Raw genomic sequence first — 10,727 nt, 5'->3', positions numbered from 1 at the left:
TGCCCTCAAATCCCACTTGGCTCCTCTGAACAACCTCAGGTACCGACACATGCTTGCTCCTGCTTGTCGTGAACAAGATGCTTAATTTGGCAGCTTGCTATGCTTAATATTTCCTTCATGTATTACACCGGCTTTAAATGCAAAACATGTCTGGATAAGCTCACTTCTTCACTTTTTGCTTTTTTTCCCCTCTGATGTAGCTGACACGTTGAAGGTAGCTGTGTTTAACTAATAAAAAAGATTTTAAAATGCTAGTTTTGCACTTCTTTAATTGACTTCCAATTTCCATTTGAATGCAGCCCGACACATTGCAAAGGGAAAAAGAGCTCCTGGTAAATAAGAAATGCGTCATTCACTGTTTTCTACCATAATCAAAAATGTAAAAATTAAGAATCTGAATCAACGTACATTAAACTATGTAATTGCCTAAATAAATGCGACGGGTGGATAATGGAACTTCCTGATTAGAAGAAAATACCAAATTTATTGCAAGGGCTGTATTTGGTTGCAAAGCAGTGCATTTTAACAGTTGCACCGCCTTAGGAGGGAACAGCTCTTCTTTTGGGAGGTAAAGGGAGCTGGTCTGGGGGACATGAGGACAGCAATGGGTGCTAGTGCCTGTGAAAGGGTGAACAAAAAAAAAAAAAAAAAGGTGCTTTGCCAATCTGATTAGCAAAAATAAATAACATCTTGATGTTGCAAGCTGCAATGAAAGAAAAAGTCATCTGGGTTTGAGTATCGCCTTGCATTTGTCCTTTCTCCCTTTCTTCACTGCTGCTTTCCCCTAACCTCAGCCAAAATTCATTTTGCCCTCAAGCACAGGATCGCTGCGTGCTTTGTGCCCAAAGCCAGCTTTGCCCTTCCTGCAGAACAAGCACTGCTCCAGTACGGGACGTCCTCGGTGCCTTCAATCTCCAAAATGCCTCCCCAGGCGAATTGTGTTAATATTGGAGAGTGCAGCAGTGGGGGGAGAGCCTGGCCCCCACGGTCAGAGTTATTAATCTCTCACAGGCATGCTGGGGAATGAGAAAAAGCTGTTCTGTGTTTATTCACTGTGTGCACGCTCACCTGTGCAGGGCTGTGCAGCCTGGAAATAAGGAGTTAAATCATGGGTGAGACGTGTGAGAAGGGCAGGGTCCCAGCAAAGCTTTTTGGAGCTGAAATAAAAGCCATCAGCTGGAAGAGCTCCTGCTGCCTCCATTCCACTGAACCTTCCCAGTACCAAGCCTGCTGCTGCTGGGATGCCCAAGGGGTTGAGGCCAGGCTTGGGGATGCAGTGGGGATGGTGGTGCAGAAAATGGGGATGCAAAGAGGATGCTCTGGTGACATGGCCAGTACCTGGGTTTTGCTGGGAAAGAAGGAGAAATGTATTACAGCATGCGTGTGCATGTGTTGGGCTTGCAGCTCTGAGTGTGGGCTATGGAGGTAACCAAATATCAAGGAGCTAAGTAATAATAATTAGGAGTTTTTTCATTCCCCAAACTTACCAGACCAAGTCTTCCTGCAGATTGGTGCTGGGATGCCGGATACTGCAGCTCCAGCACATCATTGATGGGGCATATGAAGTGATCCCAAGGGTAACAGAGGTGAGAAAGTGCCATAGGCCCCAGGACCATGACAGATTTTAGGGGAGAGGTGCATCATCGCCCTCCACCACCAGAAAATTGTGCTATATGGTGTGGGCTAACAAAAAAAGTGCAGAGGTAGGGTTAATTAGCATGGCTTTGCTTCCTCCCAAGGTCTCCTAACATGGGTGAGAAGGTCCCCATCGATGCCACCGACCATTGTGGGAAGCCCTTTGAGGCCATTTGCCTGTGTGGAAAGAAGAAATGCATTCTGTGGGGTTGTTGACTTTGAGCTGTGGATTAATGGCTTTCGGTACCAGGTCTGAAACTATTCCGGAATACGTGGCCTTAAAACCCATGAATGACCGTGACGAGTCCTGTGCCCTAATTACCACGATGGCAAAGGGAGGGAATGCAATGAGGCAGCAACAATCCTTGGGAGAAAAAAACAAACAAATTAAGAATGCTTCCTCGTTCGCACCCAGAAAATGCGCTCTGAAAGAACATTAACCTAAGCTGCAATCAGCAGCAGGGCATAAAAAGCAGCCCCCGCGGGCCAGCCCAGCACCATCCCTCATCTTTAAGTGCTTCACACGCATTACGGAGTTTGTGCTTGATCAAGGATGTGGGGATGGGAGCGGTTTGTCTGTCTGGAAGCAGCTTTTGTCCGTCTGGGCCTGAGAGCACGCAGCAGTGGTGCGGAGCGATGAACGTGACGGATGATGAGCCATTTCTCTAACGGCTCAAGCAGCTATGGGAATAAAATGCAATTACCCAAAGTGGGCTTTTGGCAGGACACTGGGGTGTAATTGGAGTGAGGTCGATAAAACCCCAGGAAAAGGGAATGAGAGGCCCAGATGCTGAACTGGCTGCTCGCAGCAAGGGCTCTGGTTTGCTTTTGGGTTCCTCCTTGGAGATGTTGCTTGTGTAGTAATTAGCAATGTAAAACATGCACCGGCCTCTTTGTTCCCATTAGGTTCTAAACAATGCACAACAGTAGCCTGTGGTTAATTTTACCAAATGTTTGCTTTAATTTTATTTAAGACCAGCTGTCTATAAATCTACAGTGTCTATTTAAATGGTGTGCATGTAAATATCTATCTATACATTATTCCAGGCTGAGGATAAGGTAATGGGTAACAAGGCAAGGGTAGGAAATACCTTCTGGGGATGCTTTGGTCCCCAGCCTCCTGCCCTGGGGTGAGGATCAATGACAGCTTGATGCCAATGGGGACCAAACCTCTCTGTTGTACTTTTACACCCTAAACCCCCACTGTGCATTCGGTGTCCGGGTCAATGTTAAACACCTGGCGCCTGCAAAGCAGCTACTTACGGGGCAGTACACAGCCTGCAGTGAGCCCGGGTTTGTTTGTATTTGAGGAAGCACACCTGTGTTTAAATACCTGCAAACAAATGAGTCCACCCAGCTCCGGCTTTGCTCTTCCTTGTGTCCTCAAGGCTGGGTTTGCTCGTGTCTAAGTGCAATCTGTCTTCTCCCTTCCCACTTACAGGGATTGGCAGGATGCTGTCGTGGTGGCTACGGGTGACGTTGCCCTGATAGCGTTGGTCCAACAGCATCAACAGCACTTGGGAGGTAAATGCTTGCTGGTGGTTTCTGCTGCCTGGCTTTCACCATCCCATCGGGTCCAAGCTGCACGAGACCTCAGCACGGATGCTTCAAACCTGCACCTGCTCCATCCCTCCCTGTGGCAGCACCAGGACAGCAGGGAGGAGGCTGCCACGGGGCGAGGGGAAGGGCTGCAGCTCCTTGGTCCCGAAGCGTGGTGAGATGTGGTCGGCCAAGAACCGGAGATGGAAGCGCCGGCCGATGCAGTGGACCAAGCCGCCGACCACAGCGCACTGGAAGCAGGATGGGTAGGGCATGGGGTAGGTGGCACACTCATACCACAGCTTGGCCTTGGCACCGCAGCGGTAGACGCCGATGCCCATGCTGCGGTTGAGATCGAAGCGGTAGATGAAGCCCTTGGTGCTCACCATCTCCGCTGTCCTGTCCTTGCTGCCGCCGGCCGGGCTGACGATCCAGCTGTCCCTGCGGGCAGCATAGCGCAGCAGCACGTAGCGCAAGGTGCCCCCCGTCACGTAGATCTCCCCGTCGCACACCGTGGCCGTGTGGGCCATGGCGAAGGTGTCATGGGGCAGGGGGGCGGTGAAGGTCCAGCGGTCCTGGCGGGGGTCGTATCGCTCCACTGTGTAGAGGCACTCCCCACCGATGGCATAGAGACAGCCGTCCAGGGCCACCAGCTTGCAGTGCGGCCGCGCTTGGTTCAAGGAGCGGATCTCCCTCCAGATGTTGGTCAAGGGGTCGTAGCAGAAGACACGTTTGGAAGGTCTCTGTGCACGGCCCGAGCCCTCACAGCCAGCCACCACGAAGAGGTAGTTGAACATGCTACACATGGCACACCCCTGGGAGACCGCCTCCGGTGGCATGTGGCAGAGGTGGTACCAGCGGTCCCCTCCGTCATCGTAGTAGCAGAGCCGGCTGGCGTGGAGGTCAGGGTCCTGCGTGCTGATGTCTGCCACGGTGACACACATCTTCCCCTTCATCCTCCGCTGGAGGATGAGCTCCCGCTCCCTGGCGTTGAGGCGGCCGTAGATGGAGGGCGTCCTCAGCACCTGCAGGTAGTTGTCACTCATGACCTTGTAGGCAGCCTCCTGGAGGTGGCTGAGCTTCTCCGCCTTGGCCATGCAGAGGACCTCGTAGCAGTTCCCCAGATCCAGGAGGGTGTCCGGGGCAGGAGGTGACACTTGGAAGAAGTTGGCTCCAGCCACCAGCTCCAGCCGGGGGCTTGCTGGTGGTGTGTTGGTTGGCAGTGGTGCACCAAAGCCCTCCATGGGAAGCTGGAGCTGGGGGTTCTCAGCAATTTGGATGACGCTGTTCTTGCGGCTGAAGCTGCGAGTGGGAGCTGGGGGCTTGGTGGCAACCTCCAAGCTCCCCACAGGTGATGGGACTATGGGAGAAGTGATGGGGTCCTGCATTGCCACGGTTGGTTGCTGGCTCTTGGTCTCAGGTTCTGGGGTGACAGGGCTCTGCAGCTCCTCACTGATGTGCTCCAAGCTCTGCAGCTCCTCAGCGACCTTCTCCAAGCTTTGCAGCTCCTCGTTGACCTTCTCCAAGCTCTGCAGCTCCTTGTTGGCCTGCTCCAAGTTCTGCAGCTCTTCATTGACATACTCTGAGTTGCAGCTCAGGGCTTCTCCCAGAGGGGCATAGGGAAGAGACCTTTTCTTTGACACCGTCTGGGAGATGGACTGGATGTAGTAGTCATACACTTTGCCTTTGAGGCCAGGGGCCAGCTGTCTGGCCCCATCCTTCGCATTCCTCTTGGTGATGTAGTTCTCTTCCACCTGGATCTTCGCAAGTGAGGAGAAAGAGTAGGAGGTGTCCGACCTCTTGTTGCTCGCTGTTATCATTAGCCCAAGGTCTGAGGTGACACTGTGGGTCTGGATCACCCCCCTGCCCCCTTCCTGGCTCATGCCCCCGATGGCCAAATCCTGCTCGGTGCTTTGGGCACCTCCACCATCCCCCATCTGGGTGGAAAGCCCGGTGCATGGGCTGATCACGCTGTGTCCATGCCCGTTGCCCTCCTCCCCACTCAGCATTTCGGCCAGGTCCCCACTGCCTCCCGGCTCCCCTCTTTCCTCCTCCTTGCCCACTGGCAGACATCGATCTCTTCGGGCCAGCACTTGCCGCGGCTCCAAGGCACTCACTCGGGCATTGCCACCACCTTGCCAAGCCCCACCACCGAAAACCTGCCTGCGCCGCAGACTTGCCACCACCTCCCCATCTTGGGCGGTGTTTTCCCTTCTCTCCGTCTCTCCGCAAGCATCGGCTGCCAAGGTGCTGCCTCCGGGGCCGCTGGGGGCCGAGCGGGATTTGTAAAACCTGTACGCCAAAGTCAGCAGGAGCAGTGCGGCGGCGGAGAGGACCAGCTTGCCGGCCAGCTGCATGTCGGACTGCCAGGGCACGGTTACCCGCTGGCTCATTTTTCCATACCAGGGCAGGCGCTGGGGAATGCAGAGAATCCGATTAATGATTGCCGAGCCCCCAGCAGAGCAGGAACAGGCTCAACCGGGAGTTTGGGGCAAGGTGACTTTGAGCGGGCTGGCTGGCAGGAGCTGGCATGTAAGCTTTATATGTTTGAGTAAGGTGGGCTGGGCTGGGCTCGAGCGCAGCCAGCAGGGAGCTGGTGACACAGAGCTGGCTTTATTAGCCTGGCAAACAGAGAGGCTCAGAGAGAAGCTTGAGGAAGCACAAAGGCGACGGGAGGGAAGGTAACTCCTCTGAGCAACCCGGGGACACCACCCTGCTCTGTTGGTTTTTGTTATTTAATACTGGCCAGGCACTGGAAGGAGAAAACACCTTGCTTGGTCCAGGTTCTTCCCTGCTTACCCCCCTGGATGGGTGAAACCAGGAGGAACCTGAGCACAGGGAAGGGAGGGAGAAGGCAGCCTGGTGCCAGGCAGACCTTTGGTCTGACACCAAGCAGCTGCTCTGCGCCACTGAGTGACTAATTTGGCAGGCTTTGCATGCAGCATGCTCGCTAACGAAGGGTGATGGGAAGTGTCCCTAAAGGCACCGAGCTCTGTGCGTGGTGAGCCTGGAAGCAGCGGGTGAATGCGGAGCCATCGGGAGAGGAGCTGTGGCCTTGGGAAGGGGAAACTCCTGCAAATGAAGCTCCAGTGGAGGCAGGAGTGAAACTGCAGGCTGGGGGGTGGGGGTGGGGAAGGAGGATGAACCCCGGAAAACAGACAAAATCATTGGAATGAGGGAAAAAAATCGGGAGGGGAAGGAATTGGAGAGGTGGGAGCCATCACTTGGAAGTGATGATGAACATCACCGTGTTGGGGCTCCTCGCGATGCACGTGGGGATGGCAGTGGTGGTGGTGGAAACTGAGGTATGGAGGATGCCAGCCAACGTCAGGTCTGCTTCCTTCTCCCCCTGATAAGGTATCAGGAATGTGACCAGTTTCCATCTGAATTCTGAAGATTTTGGGGAATTACGCTTGCTTGACGTCCCCAGGTGCCCATGCCTGTACCATGGCGGGGGTGGAGGGAAGGGGAGAAAAGGAGGGGGCTTGGGGCCGTCCTGGGAATGGCATCCTACAGCAGCCTCTGTTGAGCAGGCTGAATTCAAAGGGAAAAAATTAATTTCCTTTCCCCCAGGGGAGCGGTTCTGCATGCTGAGAGATGTGCAAAGGAACGAGGCCCTGCGAGGGCTGCGCAGCCCAGAGGCTGAGCTGGGGAATGAGAGGGAGGGGAGACCACGAGCTCTTCCGAGTGCAAAACAAACAAACAAAAAACAACCCCCCCCCAAAAAAAAAAAACAAAAACAAACAAACAAACAAACAAACAAACAAAACCCACCAAACAGCCAAAATGTGGCTGCTGCCGTTCTTCTGCTTGTACGCAGGGCTTCACTCCCTGCTGGCTTGGTCCTGACCCGATGGGATTTGCTGGAGAAACGAGCCCTGGTGATGCTAAAACAACTTCCCATGTGAGGTGTGGGCACGGGGTATAATGGTGTCAGCCTCTTACGTGAGAAAGTGGGAAGCAGGCTCTGCTGGGATCTCATGCTTGCTGGCACCTGGGTTTCTTTACTCATAAGTTGACAGAGGTTTGCAGCACTGCTTGCCTTTGTGCGGGACTTTGGTTTGGGGGCTGTCTTTGTGTGCAGCCAGTGCAGGACCCCATGACAAACAGCACAATATTTATAGGAAGAGGGTGGAAGCAAACCAGAGAGGTGCTGCTGGACCAGATCCCAGGAAGGGGTGCTGGGTGCTGGCTTGGCTGGTGGGGACCCCTGTGTGCGTCCCAGACATTGGCACCCACTTTTGGGGTGGGGGTGCATTTGGGAAGGTATCACCTCGTGCTGGGAAAGGTGGCAAAGACAAGGTCAGGGGAATGAGGATATTTGGATAAAGAGCCACACCTTGGTGCAGAGCGGGTGCTAGCATTGATGCATCCCACTTGCACCTCAAGCTCTAGCCCAGGGCCAAAGCAAGACCTGCCAAAAAACACCCAACGGCCCCACTCCATCTTGTGCCAAATTGCTCCAGGGACCCAAAATCTAAAGCTGCTGGGGTCAGGGTGGCGTGTGGCGTGAGGCTGGGCAGACATCTGGGGGCTCGGCTAATTGGCAGCATGCACTGTGCAGGGTCTGGCCACCTGTATGCTCCGTGTCCCTGGGGGCTTTTCATCTTTTGCTGCCGTGGTTTTTAATCAGCACCGAGCTCTGCATAGAGGGCTTCTTGTGCGGGGTTTTATGAATTATGCATGCGTTTGTCAGCAGCCCTGTGAACCCAGGCAAGTTACGGGGCCTGGTAATGATGGGATGGAGGCAGGGGAAGCACCAAGCAAAGCCCGCTGCCGCTCCCTCCAGTATTTCCAGTCCCTGGTGAGTCCGTGTATCCCTGCCCTTGTGTCCCCATCCAATATCCCCAAAGGCTGGGGGCTTCCCAGAGTTGGATGCACACCCTTGAGATGTAGGGCTGCACTGCCAAAAGCCCAGCCTTGGGCATGGAGGGGTGTTGGGAAGGCTGTGGATTTTTTTTCTGATCGCCAGCAGGTTTTTATGGGGTTTGGAAAGGCCGAGCACTGTGCAGGGATTGCACTGGAGCAGGGGACACGGTCACTGCGAGCAGCGGTGATGTCTTGGCACTTGTGATTCTAATTGAATGTAATTGCTGCCTCCAAATTTTGCTAAAACCTTTTCAAAGTCCCCTGAAATTAGGGAACATCGATAACGCCGTTCCTTGGGGTTTTCAGCTCGCGTCATCCCTAAGAAGTGCGATTAATTTTTTACAGGCTAATCATATCTCTTAGGCAGATTGTCAGCGGAGGATCTGTCATCTCTCATCAATAATGAACCAAGCAGAGCAGCTCCATATCCCTGCAGCCTCCTGCATTATTCACTGCCAGGTCCTCACAGAACTGGGGGTGTGGTGGGGGGCGAGGAGGGTGAGACGGGACAGGGATTTAATTGATTGTCTCCGTAATTCCCCGCAGGAAGGCAGCAGGTGAAGGATCGGGGGGGCAGGAGGTGACAGCAGGGTCCAGGCTGTGTGTCCACGTGGCACGGGGGGGTTCTCTGGCGGGGTGACACCACTCTGTGTCCATCACCTTTGCTCATCTGTCGTTGAGTCTGGACCAAGAGAGAGCTGCTCCTGTGCTCGGTGGGGTATCGGGAAAGCAGGCGGCACCTCTGCCCCAAATGAGAGGCTCATGTGTACCCCGGTCATCGCTTGGGCTTGTCCCGGTGATGAGAGGGTCCAAACCTCCATCCTTTTCTGCATGGTGCTAGATATTCTGCCACAGTTGTGCCAGCATCACCAGGGGAAGAACAGAGTCCCAGATGGAGGGGTGGATTTGGGATGCGGGATGCCGAGCCCCCCAGTTCATCCTTTCCCAGAGGTCACATTACTCCTGAGATGGTGCTGTGTGATGGCTCCCTAATGCTCATCGTGTCCATGGTTCCAAGCTAAAATGCCACATTTGCATTTAAACAGAGGTTTGGGTGTCTGTAAATCCCCGTTTTCATGGAGAGCAGGCATAATGGGTGTTTAATCACTTTTGGATGCGGGCCCTGGAGCACAAATGGGGTTGGTGCATCTCCGGCCTGGTGAGGAACATCCGCTCCGCTGGGGCTCCGCTGCCTGGTCCACAGTGCAGGAGTAAAAGCAAATAATAACGTAGATTTCCCAAAAATATAAAGGCTCCCATCTCACCTAGGGAGAGGACATGTTTAGAGCAGCAAAAGCCTTTGGGGCTGTGTCCTGTATCGCCGTGGGACAGCTGTTTTGGAGGGCTGGGGATCAAGGCAGCCAGCACCCTTCCTCACCCAAAAGGATTCGGATGCTCGGATCCCCCTGCTTCAGGATGGAAGTGGAGTCACTAATCCTTCTAAATCCCAGCCAGCCGGGGGCTCTGGAGCGAGCCTGTCCCTGTGTCGCTTCCAGCCCAAATTACAATGCCGGGTGATTTTGCGCATCGGAAGAAACTCCTGAGCCGCTGTGTGTTTATTCAGCTCCTTGGAGGTTTGGAAATCGCTGGCAACAGTGAGTGGTAGGAAGTGAATCTGCTTAATAATAATTAATCATAATAGTAATAATAGTAATAATGCTTAGCACTAGTACAGGGCTTTGGAAAGCTGAAGCACTGCATGGCTGCTGGCTAATCCTCTAGGATTAATGGTTCCCGGAGGAAAACGCAGGGCAGCGAACGCCTGCGTGGTGCTGGTTTGGTGTTGGGAGGGTGGTGCGGAGCACGGGGCTGGCTTTTTGGGACTCACCCTGGAGCTGAGACCTGGAGCAGCTCAGTGCGTCAGTAATGCGGTAGGCTCAGGACCCTCCTTTCTGCCAGCCAGGCTGTGCACTGGGGATGGTATAAATGTGGGAGAGAGATGTTCCCTGCTGCTTTTCCAAGGGAAATTGGGCCTTTGCATTTGTTGCACCAGAAAGCTTTGTGTGTTCCCCCCACCGATCAGACCTTGCACAGTCCCTGGGTACCCCAAGGTGGTCCTGGGTACCCCAAGGTGGTCCTGGGTACCCCAATGCAAGGTCCTGGGAGTCCCAAGGAAAGGTCCTGGGAGCCCCAAGGTGGTCCTGGGCACCCCAAGGTGAGGTCCTGGGTGCCTCAAGGTAAGGTTCTGGGTACCCCAGGCAGTCCCTGGACGCCCACCAAGTTCCCAGCCTCTACCCACAGGAGGCAAAACATTCAGCGCAGCCTTCTACCAGGGCAGATTCTTTTTTTTTCCTTTTAATTAAATTGTCTGAGAAAGCCAAGACACAGACAGAAAGAGACCGAGACTGTAAATAACATAGGAGAGAGAGAGAGAGAACCGATTGACAGAGGTGTAAATGCTGGGTGGAGCCGTACAGAGGAAGAGAAGGAGGAAGAGGCGAGTGAAGCTTCACGTTAGCTCCAGGATCACTGTTAGGGTGAGCGCCAAAACTAGTCTGAAGCTGCGGTGGCCGGTAACTGAACCTAGGCAGGGGGAAAAAAGGGAAGGAGAGTTTACAGAGCCACAAATCGATATTCGGCTTCAATACGGGACGGGGCCAGCACCTCTTGGTTTTGGGTTCCCCCTCCTCTGGCCACCACTCACCGTTGGAGTCCTCTGTTCCGCGGGGGATATTTGGGTTTTC

At 54.0% G+C, this 10,727-nt stretch overlaps 2 protein-coding genes across 2 annotated transcripts in view; both read right to left on the bottom strand.

Annotated features, from left to right (window-relative positions):
• Nucleotides 1-2,572: 2,572 nt before the first annotated feature.
• On the bottom strand, nt 2,573-10,173 carry KLHDC7A (kelch domain containing 7A). Its single transcript, XM_068658672.1, has one exon. It carries the CDS (start codon nt 5,565-5,567, stop codon nt 3,243-3,245), a length of 2,325 nt encoding a protein of 774 aa, XP_068514773.1. The 5' UTR covers nt 5,568-10,173; the 3' UTR covers nt 2,573-3,242.
• A 149-nt stretch (nt 10,174-10,322) lies between these two features.
• Nucleotides 10,323-10,727, bottom strand: part of IGSF21 (immunoglobin superfamily member 21) — a 36,960-nt gene continuing 36,555 nt past the window's right edge. Inside the window, exons 9-10 of the mRNA XM_068658673.1 lie at nt 10,688-10,726; nt 10,323-10,566 (exon numbers count right to left, since the gene is read on the bottom strand). Coding sequence (XP_068514774.1) covers nt 10,493-10,566; nt 10,688-10,726 — 113 coding nt within the window. The 3' untranslated portion in view covers nt 10,323-10,492. The remainder of the gene's footprint in view (nt 10,567-10,687; nt 10,727) is intronic.

The sequence above is a fragment of the Anas acuta genome, chromosome 22 (genome assembly GCF_963932015.1).
Source record: "Anas acuta chromosome 22, bAnaAcu1.1, whole genome shotgun sequence".
In the NCBI taxonomy this organism is placed as follows: Eukaryota; Metazoa; Chordata; class Aves; order Anseriformes; family Anatidae; genus Anas; species Anas acuta.
The sequence above is the reverse complement of the archived record's forward strand: the minus strand, read 5'-3'. Positions and strand labels throughout refer to the sequence as shown.